This window comes from Peromyscus californicus, unplaced genomic scaffold (genome assembly GCF_007827085.1).
Source record: "Peromyscus californicus insignis strain IS unplaced genomic scaffold, ASM782708v3 Scaffold_12__1_contigs__length_115047231, whole genome shotgun sequence".
In the NCBI taxonomy this organism is placed as follows: Eukaryota; Metazoa; Chordata; class Mammalia; order Rodentia; family Cricetidae; genus Peromyscus; species Peromyscus californicus.
In genome coordinates, this window is record NW_026294413.1 from 47,488,287 (window position 1) to 47,505,649 (window position 17,363).

Consider the following 17,363-nt stretch of genomic DNA (forward strand, 5'->3'; position numbering starts at 1 on the left):
GGTCAAGAGAAACTCTTTAAGTATTTCAAACTAGGGGTTGACAGAATAACTCGGCATATCAATACTCTGGACAAACCTGGTGATCTGTTTGGTCCTCAAAACGAACTACAAAGTCGTTCTCTGAACACACACTAGTATAAACAAAACTTTTCAAAAATATTTCAGACTGGGCTGGAGAGATGGCTCAGAGGTTAAGAGCACTGGCTGCTCGTCCAGAGGTCCTAAGTTCAATTCCCAGCAACTACATGGTGGCTCACAACCATCTATAATGAGATCTGGTGCCCTCTTCTGGCGTGCTGGCATACATGCAGGTAGAACATTGTATACATAATGAATAAATAAATCTTAAGAAAAAAGTATTTCAAACTTGAAAAATGAAAACATAATTCAACAAGGTCTGGGGATCAATGCAGCAAAAATAATATCTGGAGGGAAATTTGTAGTGCTGAATGCTCATGTGAAAAAAGTCTCAATCATCTAAACTCCATCTTAGGAAAACTAGGTACAGAAAAGCAGAGTAACCCTAAAGCAAAAGGCAGGTAAAACTGATCAAAAAATCAAACAACCCAAAAGCAAGAAAATCAACAAGAAAACCCAAAACAGGAAAACCAACCAAACCAAAACCTAGTTCTTTGACAGATGCACCGACTACTGTCCATAGTAACCCATAAAAGACAACAGAACACACGACCACACCTGAGAGACCACGAGATCCCAGACACTGAAAGGAGAGAAAGCACTGTGAAGCTATCCACTGGGCGACTTAGCGGAAATAGATCAAATGACACCATGTCCTAAAACAGAGGGGAAATGTTTCTAACTGCACAGACCTGTACTTCCTAAGGAAATAAAGACAGCAATCAGTAACCTTGCCAAACAGAAGCCAGCCCTAGATACTGAGGACTGCACGTTTGAACTCAACCAAATACCTAATGAACAATATTCTCTACCAACCACGTGTGGCTCATGTGTATGTGTGGTGTGCCTACCCGCACACATGCAGTCTCTTCAGAAGCATGGACAGGTAAAAGCTGCCAAGCCTTACACGAGTATCTAAAACAAAGAGAACACAAGAAAGGGAAATTACAGTTCCACTCCTCTTACAGAGAATGATGCAAAAATCCTTGACAAATGAAATCCAATAGCACATAAAGAAAACTATAATCCATAACAAATGAGATTTATAATCATCTCATGAATGCGAGGTTGGCTCAACTCAGAAACCAACTAATAAAACTAGAAAAATCCTACAATCATAGCAACAAGTGTTCTTTAAAGATTTGTTTTTTACGGGTTTTATATCTGTGTCTGTGTGTGTGTAAGACAAGTATGTGAGTGCCTTTGGAGACCATAAAAGGGCACCTGGTCCTCTAGAGCTGGAGTTAGAGACAGTTCCTAAGCCACCCAACATGGGTGCTGGGACCTAAACTTGGGTCCCCTGGAAGAGTAGCAAGTGCTCTCAACCACCACGTCATCTCTCTAGACCCCTCAATAAATGATTCTGATGCATTTGTCAAGATTCTGCATCAATTCAGCATTAACTGGAAAGGGGAGGAACTTCAATCTCAGGAAGAGTGCCCACAAAACCCCATGGCCAACCTTGCAAGGCCTTCCCTACGACTGAGAAGACAAGGACATCGCTTGCTTATCCAGTACCAGATGGGTAAGTTCTAGCTAGTGCAATAAGCAGAGGAAATGAAAGGTAGATTCAAGAGGAGTAAATCACAATCATCTTCATCCCCAGATGCCACTCCACATGTTGAAAATCCCTGAGAAGGGGGGAGGGGGAGACACCTCAACTCTGTCACTTCAGCAATACTGAAACTTTCTAGGATGTGAGCTCATCCCAAATTGACATTAGATTCAATACAGCCGATCAAATTCTTCAGCAGGTTATATTGTAAATGGAGACTAAAGAGATCTGAAAGACTACGTGGCCTGGAAAAACCCAAAATGGAAAATAGCACAACGCTACAGACAAGCGAAGCCTAGCGCTACCACAGCTTCGCACCTTCCCCAAAGCTCCAGTATTGAGAGGAAAACAGTAGCTAAGCACCAGGACAACACAGTATGCCAAGAGCAGAAACCAAGAACAGAGTAAAGCTATCTCTAAAAGGCAACAAGGGCAACTCAGGGAAGAAAGTCTTTGTATTTGTAAAATGCCCATCTTGGGGGGGGGGGGGAACTAGGTAACAAAGGGGGGGGATCTACGTGAACAGGTCTGCAGTAAACTTTTACAAACACTACCAAATCATGACTCATTAAAGGGAAGCTATCAGGATAGACTTTCCTTAAAAATAAATAAAATAAAAACACTCCCCTGAAAAGAACATTGTCAGAGACTGAAGACAAGCCACAGAATGGGGGATAAGTCTGGCCAAATGTACATCCGATAAAGGACTGGTATCCAAAACACACCATGAACTTGTCAAAATCAATTAGCTGATTTCCAAGCAGGCAAAAGCCCTTCGGCAGGATACCTGACACCAAATAAGCTAACAGAGACAAAAGCTGTCATGAAAAGGACCTTACAGAATATCGCTAGGGAACTGTGAACTGAAACAATGAGATACCAGGGCACCCCTAAGAACAGCCAGAACCAGACACCACCTAAGGCTGCAGAGAATGTGGAGCTGCAGAACTCAGTCACTGAGAAGCAAACAGAATGGTCAAAGAATCTGCATTTCTAAGATGCCCCCAGGAGCAGTTGGTCCCAAGCGACACTTTGAAAATTATCACTATACAGGAAAGTAAAGTCCTTTCTGGGGCTGGGGGCTAGCTCAGTCAGTAAAGCGTCTGCCTTTGGAGCAGTCCAGCAGTTTGTGTAGGATGGAACTAAGCAAGGCGTACCATAGGACCCAGCCACAAAGTGAGCAGGAGAGCCCAGGAGACTCCTAAGGCAGTGAAGTTCTTCTGATGCTGTCCATCTGTGACACTGTATTATGGCACGGGAAACAGCAGGCACAGTAATGCAGACTGTTAACAAGGTATAGGAGTTTGTTCATCAGTTTTAAGTGTGCCACACTAATAGAAGATGGTAAGTTAACTACAGGAAAGGAGATGGCCACTTCATTCTCTGGTACATTTTCCTACAACCCCAAAATGCTCTTGAAAGTCTGTGAGTGCACACTAAGTAAACTGATCCTTTTGCTGACCTGATTTACAGTTATGGGTGAAAAATGGTCCTGAGGATTGGCCTTCTTTTGGCAAAGAATTTTGATAAACAAAAATAAATTAGAATTCTTTAAATAGATTGCTTCCAAATGCCATCTCCTTTGCCCACTGACAGTCTGCTCTCGGGCAGGTTTTGTAACCTGACTTGTTTGGCATATAAAACAAATATTCCCAACTTTCTCACAGGTTAGCTGAACTGCTGAATAAGCACAGAACCCCAAAAGGGTATCCATTGTAGCTAAACAGCATTCTTGTTTTCTCCAAAATTCTATTTCCACTAAAGTAGATAGTCAGCCCTCCTCCATACCCATGGACCCAAGGCTTCGGAATGAAAACTCTAAGGGGCAAAACTGTCTTACTGCACATGTGCAGTCTTGTCTTGTTGCTCCTAAGTATGGATGAATTATTCGGCACCAACAGTGTGCCATGTATCAGCCAATCTAGAGATGATCTCGAGCACACGGGAAGATGTGGGTGGATACACCCACACTTCATTGTTTTATGAAAGGCACTTGACCATCTGTGGATGCTGAGAGCAGTAAGTGCCTCGTGTCTTCCTGCAGGTCATTTTTGTGTTCTGGTGGGGAAACAACTCTAACTGGTAACTACAAACACTGTTAAGCTCCAACGATGCTGCTCTGTGGAGTCGCTGTGCTCCAGTTCAACATGCAGCACAGGTCGGTATGTGCACGACTGCATTTTCATTAGCGCTCAGGCTTCCACGTCTACTCCTTCACCATCTTCAGCGGCTTGGTGCATTCCCCAAACTGTTCCAATGAAGCGCTACTGCTTATTTCTAATTCTGCTACTAAACACAAGTTCATCTTCTTCTCAATGCCAGTGATGTAACAACAGTTTGGCTCCAAAAAGTCTGATTACCCTTAAATCTGCAAGGACACCCTGAAAAGTAACATTTTATATTATACAGGCCATTTAATACATAATTCAGTTATTTATGCCAGAACTAAGCAAGTAATCCAAAAACACCTTAAATGGACATTATATGTTTTAATCTTATTTTCCAAGGTCTTACCTATGAACTTTCTTCTTTTACTTATAGTCTTTTGACTACTGACCTGATTTTTACAAACAAAATAATTTCTTTGTTCATCACTATAAACATTATCTGCTTAGGGCAATCTTAGCTAATGAAATTAAGTGTCTTGGATAAACACACCAGGGCAAAGTGATACTAGGATCCTGTGGACAAGCAAGGTCAGGTTTTAAAAGCCAGACACATCTATACTGTGCTGGGTCAATGTTACACACTCAGAAACAAAAGAAAAATGAAACATTTCAGAAAAGCATGTTCAGAAAATCTACTCAGTCTTTAAGCCTCTCAAAGACGTGCTTCATGAACAGGGCTATGGGATGCTTAGTCTAGTAGAATGAGACTCAGAACCGACAGGGAAACTACTAGACATCTTGAAGACTGTCAGGTATGAAAAGGATCACACTTGTTTTGTCATCCAAGAGTAGGCCCAGTAAGACCTGGTAACATGATACATCTGTCCCAGCTGCAGCTGAATCTTCCACATATTTATTATTTATGAATAGTGTGGAATTAGAAATGCTACACTGTTTCTATGTATCAATCAAGATGCATGTAAAGGGGTGATAAATTGGTCAATTTTAAAAAACATAGGAGAAAAAAAATTCTCAGTCAAGTTCTTTCCAGAACTATCCTAAACTCAGAACCAGCTATCTCAAGAAATGGTGTCCAATTTATATCAGCAATTATTCTGTTTTACACTAAAAAGTAGATTAAATTAAAAGTTCTTTTAAGTAGAAGCAAAATGTCAACAAGTTGGAGTTCAGAAAGCAACTCAAATACAAATAAGATCATGTTGTTTTCTACAGTACCTCATGAGTCAATGACACTGGCGACCTTGAGAAAAAGTTCTAACCCGTTTTCCCATCTCATCCATAGTCGAGAGTTAACTTCTCTCAGATGTACTAAGTACTGTACGAATATTCAAATTCTTGAACCTAATTAACTGTCCTTAAAGAAGGTAACAGTATTAACTTTCTTCTTTCAGTTACTTCTATATACTTGATAGTATTTCTTAATCTTGGAAATAAAGGATTCCCAAGTTACTTTAAGTGTGTATTTGTAAAACTTGTTAATTTATCAAACTAAAATAAAGATTTAGTATTTTCCTGAACCCTAAGTGTGAAGCAACAGAAACAGGACAACACAGGCAAAGTGAAGCCAGGCAATAACCAAGGAACACCGAAACGCCCATGCCAGGTGTGGTACCTTCCTAGTCCTCACAGGCTGCAAAATATCACATTAAAAAAGGCCAGGCCCAGTGAAACACACCTGTAATGTACTCAGAAGGCTGAGGCAGGAGGATCACTAGTTGAGGACAGCCTCTGTCTCAAATCAAACCCACTACACTAAGTATGGATCATAGTCACTAAGACAGGAAGGGCAGAAGTTGGCACCTTAGAATATTGGAGGATACCTGAACATAGAAGAGGGTACAATGTCTGTGGGTCTATTTCTAAATAAACCTCACACATGGAAAGCCGAAGCTGAGGCTTGTCTGTTTCTGCACTCTCTGGGAAAGTTGTTTTCCTACCTCTTTACCTGTCTGCAGAGCAGCCAGCCTGGTAGAGTTTACATCATCAGCAGCCACTGAACTGACCAACCACATTCTGAATGTTCCTCTACCTGCACCATGCCTTACCTCTTTCTTGTGCAGAGAATCCCTTTGATCAGAATTTCTGAAACTCCAATGCACACTTCAAAGTTCTGTAGAATTTTTACCATAACAACCTAATTTGCCTTAGATGTATAAACTAGTGGAAAAACTCCAGGGCACCTGTGTGACCACTTTGAAACATGAATTTTTCACATTTAGAACCGAATTAATAGGAAATCTTCTTCACAAGTAACAAAAATAACTGAATGAAAACAGACCTTGCTTGGGACATCCAAGCACGGACACTCTGCTCACCAAAGCAGAGGAAAATGAGATGCACACGTATGCACTAAGTTTAAAAGTCCACAGTCACTGCCTTGTGACTTTCTGTAGGAAAGCAGCTCTCCAAAGAGCTGCCCCCTCCAAAGAATGAAAAAGAAAAACCAATTTTTATTTCATCAGAAAAGAAAAAAAAGAATGAAAACATGCTCGCACCACAGCTGTGCTAGGCAGTGGTGAAGTCATGACCCACGCCTGACTCCTGAAGATAATGGTAAAGAACGTTCCCACTTCGCAGTGTTTTCTTTGAAGGCTAATGATAGTGTAGGAAGATCTCATGCAAAAGCAGCATGTGCAGCTCTTATTTCACCACTGTCTCCGCAACAGTTTTGAAATTTCCAATGCATGTAGAAAAGCGTGTGTAGAGGAAACACAGCCTTCCACTGAAACAGGACTGTGAACCTTTCAACAATTTGACTCTAACATTAGGAATTTTGTACTTTAGTAGAAACCTTAACTCAACTTTTCCAAACTTACCAGGTGGGCAAAACCAAAAAATCTTGGCTTCATTTCCCCTGCCCCAATGTAGTAGCTATTTCAAATTAAAATTTCCATTTATAACACTCATTTTGTTCAGAGTATCATTTCCTCAGGAAGCCAGATCCAAGTCCCAGGTTGTCAAGCCTCGAGCTTTATTTCTTGTGTGGGACTGACTCCTTCTTATGTGACTTTAAAGTCTGGAGTCCACTTTCTGAACGTCTCCTTCTTCTAACAGACCCTGCACGAGAAGGGGAGACTGTTCTAGTGGCCACCTTCAGGTGAGTGAATGGATATGGTTACGAAGACAAGATCATCCATGCTGTCTGCACACGGTTACAGCAACAGACTCTAAAGTCAGGTTCAGCTATCTGTTCAAGCTGAACATGAAACAAAAACACCTTTCTTGGTAATGACTCATGACCTGGATAGTTCTCCAATCGGCCTTCATTTTCAAATGGGTTCTGCTTTGAGCAGAGGTACTATTTATGTATGCTATTTGGTAAGGGTTAATATTTTGATCAATCTAACCTTAAAATCTGACCAAACTACTCCTATTATTTACCATACAGACCTCTAGAATTTTAACGAGAGAAATTTTTTTTCAAAAAAGACAATATAATCAGAAATACTTAGCAAAAGACACTTTAAATTACACTTAAAAACATGGTTGCAATTTTCACTTTCTATTCCTGAAACAAAAATCAGCCATTTATCAGTAAATGCATTTTTCCATGGAGAAAATATTTATTAGTTTTCAAATGATCACATAATACAAATATTACACAATTAATCATTCTAGAAAAGGAATAACTTATATTAATATTTATAAAATAAACACGGAAATGATATAGAATTGCATATTGTGACACGAAATTGTTCGGTAAAACTCTGAAAGGAAATGCATCAAAATTAAAAGTGGAAACAAATCAGTACACAGTAATATACACAGTTTCACTTTGAAAGAGCTCGCAGTGCAGGAGGTAATGCAAACGCACTGACATTTCTTTTGCATACTTTAAGAACATAGCTGAGATTAATTAAAGCTTGAGATTCTGAGGTTAAATCACTTTCTGTCTTCAGTGCTGAGACAAAAGGCTAGTGACCTCAGGCCATAAAATGGTTTCTACAGTGGTTTAAAGAATGCAACTACATTTCTAGGCAAACCTCACTGTCAGCTCCCTGAGTTCTTACTAAAATGTTACGTAATTTGGTTTTTGTTTATATGTATTTATGAAATATCTTATTAAGTCAGGAATACAAAACTGTAATTCTATGGGAATTCAGAGTTCTGTGAGGAAATTTTCCATTCAAAATTATCTTTAACAAATTTACTTTTAAGCATTATACTTTTGAAAAATGATTTATAATTTATAAGAAAAAAATAGTTTTTATAGCCAAAATAGACAAAAAGCAGATATTTTAGCAGATGTAGCTTTTAAACTTTGAGAGCCTAACATTTCAGTTGGCTCTTATATTATTAATTCTACAATTTCTCTTCTTAAAACTTATTCCAAATTAAAAGGAACTGGCAGCATCAGGTGACTGTTACAGTTTCCTTAGTAGTTTTGACTGGTTTCTAGAGAGTTACTAGATAACCAAAGAAACAAACATTTTGATAGCTGATTTGGATAACTACATTTCCTTCACACCTGCAAGTTCACTGACTCTTTGCATTACCTCAGTTCCATACCAACTGCTCTGCATCACTCAAATGGAGATGCCTTCAGTGCAGAGGAAACCCTAGGAGGCATTTACTACTTAGAAAAACAGACCTGACTCCACGGGTCTCTGAGACAGTTCTACGACTTTGTTGATATGATAAACTACACGGAAGAATAAGGCTCAGGACCAGCATGAGATGAGCTAAGAGTACATCCTAACATGAACAGACTCTTGAAGAGTCGGGTTCACCCTTTATTTGCTAGTGCCCTTTAGCACTGGGTAACAAAAGAAGAGGTAGAGGGGGTTCATCAAGCTTTTTCTATTTTTAAAGTGACAGTTGTCTACTTGATTAAAATGGTTTTCAGTCCCACAAATCTTTTAAGTGAAACAGATACAGAGAGCTGCTTTGAAAGACAAGACTCTCAAGCTTTCTCTATTTCAGTCTTCAGAATAATAAATATTTTCAGGCCATATAAAACTCCAATATGAAAAGATTATTTCATTATTTGAGCCTTTCCATTTTCAGACCAAAAATAAACCAGAGTAAATCTTTAAAAGTTTGTAAATAACAAGATCAGGTGCTGGCTCATCCTTGTGTCTTCTAGACATACTGCATGGATCCATTCACCACTGCCTTCCAAACTGCAGGTGCTGGCATGTGTGACAGATATCATCCATGAGGGCTCTGCTAGAAGAGTTCCTTTTGCTGAAGAGGTATGATGTTTTACCAGTTGAAAGAAATCTGGGCAATTAGAGAACAAATAAACCGGTCTCCCATTATCAAGATACCTGGAGTCACAGAAGGAAGCCACCAAGGAAACAATGAAAACTTGCCAACGCACCAACTTCACATTCTACCCACTGTAGATGGTAAGAACTGCCTGGACTCACACCCTACCCTTGGCATCAAAGAAACTAAGAAAGAACCATCTTAATGCCCTAGGAGAAATCTAGTCATTCCTAGGGACTAGAAAACTACTTTTGAGTGTATTAAATGTAACTTTCAGAAAACTACTTTTGAGTGTATTAAATGTAACTTTCAGGGGCACTAAATCCTGAAACTTATACTCATTCTATTTAAGAATGAAGCCTACGTTTAACAGTAAAGCGCAACAGTACTATCGTCATTCCATCTCCTAAGAGACTGAGTGTGAAGGCCTAACATTTACGGGAGGAAAAGACCCAGAAGTCCTCACTAACAGGGCAGGGTGGCACCTGGACATTCAACTGTATAAATTAAGAGATCTCAGATGTCCAGCTCACCCAAAGATGAAGCACAGGAATTTCAATTTCTGGACTCTAAAAGAACTCTATCCAGTCCACCGTTACAGTAAAGGCCAAAGCGGGAAATGACTGCCTTTCTTAAATTCCTGTGAACTATAGACATGGACCAAACCATGTGTATGCCCCAGACTAGCCACACCTTTAATATCTGGAGAGAAATGAAATAACTTTTAGTTTGTTTCTGAATGGGCACTAGATAGTACTCTGAGAAACACCGAGGTCACAGTCCCGCCTGGTTCTTGTAAGAAGCCAAGGAGATTAGCAACAGAATAAATGGACAATGGCAGGACACTCCACTCTAAGCAAACCCAAGTAAACAATGGAAAGCACCCACTTGTTTCTTATCCTTTCCCACTCTCTCCAGAGGCTGGATATTCTGTCTCCAAGGGTTCAGTGGAGAAAGTGGCCCCTGACGTCAAAAGCCTCCGTGGTCTTGGCTGTATCTGTGGCTCTAGGATCACTCCTTTCACCTCTGGTAGGAGAGAAGCACTGAAATAGAGCTGAATATAGATTTAAGAAAAAATTCTTATTAAAAAATTACATACTCTGGTCATTTGAGTTTGTAATGGCTTATCCTCAGGACAAAAAGGAGCTACGTTGGGATAAACATTCTTGGGACAAACATTCTTGAGTACCATCTTAATTCGAATTTTAGAAGTCTGTTACCACAAATGATTAATTCCTTAGTAGCTATTAAGGGACCTGTACTGGTCTAAGCCATAACATACTCTGTGACAAACCACTCAACTTCAAATAAAGATCGAAGCAAAAAAATCATATCTATGATGGGAAACAAGATCATAGTTGTCTTAAAGGGACAGGGAGAAGGTATTCAACCTCAGATACATCAAAAGAGCCAGTTAATTCTTCCATCAAAGAGAAGAAGATGGATTGGAAAGCAGAAACAGAGTATCACAGTAACAGAATACTACACACTTCAGGAATATCTACAGTGCTCGAGTTAACAGTTTCAATTCCAGTAATTTAGAGAGAATTGATCCACACTACAGGCCAATATTATGGCCAAAAAAGGTTAAATTTGATTTGTTTTAACAAAGCTCTGACTAACGTCAATGAAAAAGGCGGCTTCTTCAAGCATTTGTCTTTGAAACTGGAGGGCAGGATAATGCTCATAGGTAATAGATATTTAAAATTTTTAAATGCATGATCATTTTGTTTGGAGCCAAGAGGGACCAGGAATAATCATTAGTGGTCACAATGTAGAAATTAAGGCATCAAAGTATACCAAACATCGGATGGTGCTAGAGACCCTGGCCAATAGCTTTCCTGTAGGACAGAAGCTCAAAGCTCACAACATCTGATCAAGGAAAAGCTGAAAGGAGAAGCAGAGAGGCAGGTGTGTACTTAAAGTCACAGGGACTAACAGTACTGCCTCGGGGGAAATGACCAATTCTCTTCGTGGTACGGAGTTCCTGTTAAACCTGAAGATCTTCCACTAACTATAAAGGTGCGGTGTGGCCCTGCTCCTGATCAGTCAGCCATGGTGTCCTGTTTCTGGGACATGGTATATTTTGGGTAAATGAAGGTGGGAACTCTACCAAGTTATTTCTCTCTCACACCAACTGGTTATCACAAGGGTTCCTTACCTGTTAGTGGAGCGAGGGCTGCGCTCTCCCGCTCTCTAGCAAACCAACAAGGGTTAGGGTCTCGGCATTAAGGAGGTGGTAACCAACAGTTAGTGTCTACTGCCTTCGCTTTCTCTCCTGGCTCTGCAGCCAGTTGGGAAACATACCAAAGCTGAAAAGGAATGGTTACTCCATTATCTGACAACATTTAGACTGAATCTGAAATGCCTGAAGATGAAGAGAAAGCTGAACCCTTCTACCTAGGAACATATCCAACTCTTGTACAAATGATAAACAGAAACAATCTGGCCCTAGAAAAGGAATCCTGTGATGAATTTAACCACCCAACCTATAATTTCCCAAAGTTAAAAGAAATGAAAAAAATTGAAAGTGACAGAGGAGGAGGAGGTGGAATTGCCACCTAGGAAAGACGTATGGGATAAATAACCACAGAGAACTTCATGAGCGACACTGGGTCCTGACTTGCGTTCCCAATAGACTGGATTAGACCAGTGTGTTCTAACAGTGCTGTCCAGTGTGACTACAGTGTGGAGGTACAGCGGGTATAACAGGATAGAAGTGCAAGTCAGAACCAAGACCTGAATGTGGAGTCCCTCAAGAAACGCACTCAGGGTTGGGCAGCTTTTAGAAGAAGTGTCCCCCCCACAGCTGGCATTCTTCCTCGTAACTACCATGAGAGCATCGTATCAGAGAGCTGCCTCCACCTCCTTCTACCCCTGCAATGCAAGGAAACGCTACAGAGACACTGCAAAAATCACCCACCAATAACCCTCTAATTTCTCTAACCAATTTCATTAGCAAACCCTTCCTTTTGTGATAATGTTTCAATATAAATCACTGATTATATAAGAAGCCTACATTAATGAAATCTAAGTAAAATTTAACTCTAATAATCAAGGCAGTTTTAAAAAGTCTATTTGGAAATCATGAAGGCTGAAATAGTTCCGAGCCCCTCCCCCACCCAATTGTCAAATAGTAACCAATCGTAACACACAGCTGGGTGAAAACTGGAACAGGGTGAAGGGCCATTTTGAACAAACACACCTGACTATCTTTTTCAGTTTAGAATCAACTTGCTCATCTTAACATTAGGTTAAGTTTACAACTTCAACAGGAACTTTAAGCTAACCACCTCCAGACCCTTTATGTAGTTTTTGCACCTTCCAGAATACATGTAAAAGCACGGCCATCTTAGCTTCAAAACAACAGAAACCACAGGAAAGAAAACCCTAAAACCTTTACGTTAGGTTACAAAGCAAGGCCAGTATGACTTGGCTCAAGAAATCAGGAATCTATAAACTTCCCAAAGTCAGATTTCATTCAGAAGACTTCTGTATTCTGCCTGTAGTACTACAGCATGCTCTTAGTCAGCAATGAGGAAACACAGATTTTGCTAAATAAAAATTACTTTGTAATCATTCAAGGGACCTGGTGTTCTTTGTGCTACAAGTTAAAAGTTTGGATTTAATGATTTTATACAGAAAATGTACAATTTCAAAATGAGGTCATGAGTTAAAAACATCGATGATGCAGCTCATCAGAACACTCTGTCACACTTTGTCACATTCTGCTTGCCCCAACAGCACTCCTCTCTGACAGCGTTTTTTTAACTGCCCAAATGCTGTGACCCTTTAATACAGCCCCTAATGGTGTAGTGACCCCCAGCCATACCATTTTTCATTGCTACTTCACAACTGTAATTTTGCTATTGTAATGAATCGTAATGTAAAATACCTGATACGAAGGATATCTGATATGTGGCCCCAGTGAAAGGGTTGTTCGACCCCAAAGGGGTATCAACCCACAGGTTGAGAACCACAGCCCTATATGATGTTTCAAAGGGGAAAAAGGAAGTGTTCTGCAAGAATAAAATGTAACCACTAGAGACTAAATTTCCAACCAAAGGTAACAAGATGTGCACTGCTATGATGTGATGTTACTGAAAAAGGGAGTGAGAGACCTATCTACTAGGTTAAGAGTCATCAGTGTTCTCTGTAACTGTCTACATTTCTAAAGACTCTTACAAAAAATACGCTACAGTCAAATCAAGAAGAAATGCTAAGTATTATTTATATATACTTAGCATTATATGCATTCAAACATACCACTGAGAAAGAGAAATTCCGCTGAAATGTCTATCAAATGAGGTTATTTGTGAAATTTGCCCTCGTTACTAAATTATTAAATGAAGAGGCTATATGGCTTATTAGTTCTAAACATTTCTATATCTAGTTATTTTTAAAACAGTGAACTACAGTAACATGATTTTTGTTGTTGTTTTTGAGCTAGGGTCTCACATAGGCCAGGATGGCCTTGATCTTCCTACCTCTGTCTCCCTAGTGCTAGGACCACATACAGTCCTCACCAGTCCAGGATCGCTGACCTAAATTTAAACCTGCTGCTCACAAACAGATATTATAAATGAGTTGGTAACCTGCCTTACCGACTTTCTATCACTGATTCTTACTGGTTCAAAAGAACTTCTATTAGAAAATGAACTTCCCACAGATCCCTCTGTCCACTTGACAAACAGTTCTGGTTAGCATTATCTTTGTAATCATTCAAGGGACCTGGCATTATCTTTGTCTCTCCAGCCCCCAGAATAGTGTATGGCACTCTGAATAGGTAATTCAGTAGATGTTTTCCAAATGAAGCACGCTGATCAAGAAACAGTAAGTAAGAAAGTAAGAACTGTGCTTCCTGTCTAACATACAGGTAAACAATACATAATTCAACTTTATTCTGAAGGAAACAACTTTATCCAAAGGGTTAGAGTTGAGACAGGAAGAGACCAGAGTGGCTACCTACCAAGCGCCACGCCAGTCATGGCTAAACAGACCCTCAACTCAAAACAAACCATCACCAAACAACAAAACACCTAACAAAATCCCATTTTAAACAGACTTTCTCATACTTTTGAAAAAGTTACCATTCAAAATGTTACTGGGACTCAAGTCACCCCACCAGATGTAAATAACAAGTTTTGTTAAAAGGAAAGAGATAACTAACCAAATATGTCTTCACGTCCACTAAGGCATAGGATAAAGTAAAACAGGCGAAATAAACAATCCAGAACACAAGATATAATAAAGCAGCCAACCTTACTACAGAATGAAAGGCAAAAAGCAATCATAAAATATATGTTAAGTTCTATCAACCAAGAGTAAAAGGCAATGTCCAAGGAAAGACAAAACACCAAAGTCCTTCAATTTGTCTGACTCTTTTAAACGAAAAAGAATTATTTCCAGGCAGTGGTAGAGCATGCCTTTGATCCCAGCACTTGGAAGAGGCAGGAAGATCCCTGTAAGTTCAAAGCCAGCCTGGTCTACAAAGTGAATTCCAGGCCAGCCAAGGCTATAACACAGAGAAACAGTGTCTCAAAAAACCAAAAACATAAAACCAATAAAAATTGACTATTTGACCCACCCAAGTTAATGAAAGTCATTTCAGGTCTCAAGTCACTCAACTGCAATGTTTGTAATTAGCCTACCTCTTCCCTCTCCAATAGTTCCTATGCCTGCTTGTTTTCTTAGTATAAATTATTGGCTTTGTTCTGAGGATGTCAGGACACTCGAAAATATATGTTACTTTAAGATAAAACACCTCTTCTACTATATTTTTTTTATCCTAGGAGCCCGAGTTGTACACTATATGAATACACTCAGAAAAAGTGAAAAAAGACAACAGGTAATAGTCTTGTTTCATTAATTACATTTACATCAATTCCTTTAGTAGCTTTATCCATTTATGGCAAAAACTGCCATTAGTCAACAACAACAAAAGATGAAGAAGAAAACTTAAAACGCCGTGATGCAGCAAGGATGCCAAAGGCACTAAAAGGAAAACACACAAGTCCAAGACACAGAACACTTAATGCGGCCTCGGGTCTTCACCTCAACAACACAAAGAGAAAAACAAAAACCTCCTTGATCGACCATCAAGCCAACTCCAGCAGGGAAGCGAACGGAGGGCAGGCATGCACCGCCCGATCCTGGCACCGGGAAGGGCACACCAGCACTCCTCCTGTCCCCACCTGCTCCTAGGCAAACACCAGGTGAACAGAGAGTGGCAGCTATTGAATGAGCTGCTTCACACCACTGCCAATGAGAGCCAACACGGACGAAGCACACCACGGAGACATGACCACCAAGAACCGCGTGCGACTCTAGACTGAATCCTTCAGAGACCAGAGTAAACACTATGTCCAAGTTCAAGGCCGGCTCACAGATCGCTTCTGATTTCCTAACCTCTAGATTTGGGTAAGGCTGTGTAAGATGGAAATACCAGGGAAAGCTGGATGGGAGTTTCTGAAAAGGCTGTGTACTTCTCACTCCTCTTGTTTCAAAACAAAAGGCTAAAATTAAAAAGAACAAAAACAAAGAATAAAACACAAAAGGTCCTGAATCAGTTTCTATACTCATGCAATTCTCACTGAAAATATCAATTTTTTTTCAGACAGAATATTTAGTCCATTATTTCTTCAAAAATTAAGCCGAATGGAAATAACAATAGTATGTCATTGTGAATAGTAAAAGTCCACAATAGCAAACTCAAGGAAACTAAGAAAGGTCATGTTTGCCTACTACTCGTCAAGACGGACTCCTACACAACATTCAGACTGCAACGCCCCCCACTAACTAAAAAACGCCCAACTTGATTTTCTGTATTTAAAATCCTAGTGGCTTACTAACTATTCCAAGCTTTCAGTTGTTTCTATTTTTCAAACACTTTGCAAAAAATTTTGATGCTAACAATTAATGTCTAAAAAGGAAAACGCTGCGGTAAAAAGAACATTACTATCGCCATCAAACCAACAACTCCGAAATAGGATTTGGGCCAGATGTGTTGGAGTACATCTTCAATACCAGCACTGGGAAGGCAAAGGCCAACCTCTGGGAGTTCTAGGCCAACCAGGGCTACATAGTGAAAAGCTGCATTTAAAAAAAAAAAAAAAAGGCAGTCAGGTGTGGTGGTGCACACCTTAATCCCAGCACTTGGGAGGCAGAGACAGTTGGATCTCTGAGTTTGAGGCCAGCCTGGTCTACAGAGTGAGTTCCAGCACAGCCAAGGAAGATTAGGTGTTCAAGGTCAGTCCTGGATACATGACAACCTGTCTGCAAAAATCAAAGCAAAATCAAGACAGACAGACCGACTTTAGTTCTTCCTGTGTGTCAGTTACCAGGAAAAGTTGGAGCCACATCAGATACTGGTTTCAATCCTTCAAAGTGCCCATGCTACAAGAACTCATTTTCTCTGTATTTATCAAGCCAGAGATCTAAACTTCCACTAGGAAATCAAGTGTGGTGCTGGAAGGACAGCTCAGCAGTTAAGAGCACTGTCTGCTCCGAGGACCGGATTCAGGTCCCAGCCCCACATGGTGACTCACAACCATCTGTAACTCTAGTCCCAAAGGATCCGATGCTCTCCTCCAGCATCTCCTAGCACCAGGCACACACACTGTGCACAGACACAGACTCAGGGAAAACACCCATAAACATAAAGTAAGTATCTGTTTTAAGGAAGGGAGGGAGGAAGGGAGGGACAGGAAGGGAGGATGGACTGGAGCGATGGCTCTATGCTTGAGAGCACATCGTTTTCTTTGCAGAGGCCCTGAGTCAGCTCCCAGCACTGACTGCCACCAGGGGTTTACAATGCCCTGCAACTCCAGCCCCAGGGAACTGAAGCTCTCCTCTGACCTTAGGTACCTGCACTCAAATGTACACACACACAATTTTAAAAAATAGTTAAGTGTTTATAAGCATGAAATGAAGTTGATCTGGCATCCTCTGCACATTCTGGGAAGTCACAGACTGCCTGTTATTCAGAAGTAATACCAAACTGTGGTATTTCTAAGAAGAAAAAGAAATCCATTCTGTCCTCAAATTTTGAGTTCGGCTAATCCTTTAAAGCCTGAGCTCACAGTTTTATGGCAGCCCAGAAGAGTAAAACTCCCTCCATATTTAGCAGCATTATCTTCACAAACATCTTCCATGATAAATTCTTCACCTCTTTAAAATCTCCCAGGCCACAGAGGCCTACAACTTTTACCTCAAGATTTGGCATTCTTAAACCACACGTGGCGCCTCAAGTCTGTAACAAACCCCACTCCCCTGCTCAGAAGGCTCATCAGGAGGGAGGGTCACTGGTGAAGGCCAGCCTGGGCTACACA

At 40.4% G+C, this 17,363-nt stretch overlaps 1 protein-coding gene across 8 annotated transcripts in view; it reads right to left on the reverse strand.

The window, feature by feature from the left end:
• Tsc22d1 (TSC22 domain family member 1) overlaps nt 1-17,363 on the reverse strand; it is a 107,860-nt gene that overhangs the window by 73,318 nt on the left and 17,179 nt on the right. The window contains exons 2-4 of one of the 8 annotated variants that reach the window (XR_008216983.1): nt 11,195-11,345; nt 9,922-10,087; nt 7,362-9,045 (exon numbers count right to left, since the gene is read on the reverse strand). The exons of 4 other annotated variants lie outside the window; for them this stretch is intronic. Coding sequence is in view for 1 of the 4 variants with exons in the window: in XM_052732710.1 (XP_052588670.1) it covers nt 10,054-10,087 (34 nt within the window). In the remaining 3 variants the exon portion in view is untranslated. Of the gene's footprint in view, nt 1-7,361; nt 10,088-11,194; nt 11,346-17,363 lie in introns of those variants that run through there. 3 more of the 8 variants (XR_008216985.1, XR_008216984.1, XM_052732710.1) reach the window with 3 other exon arrangements.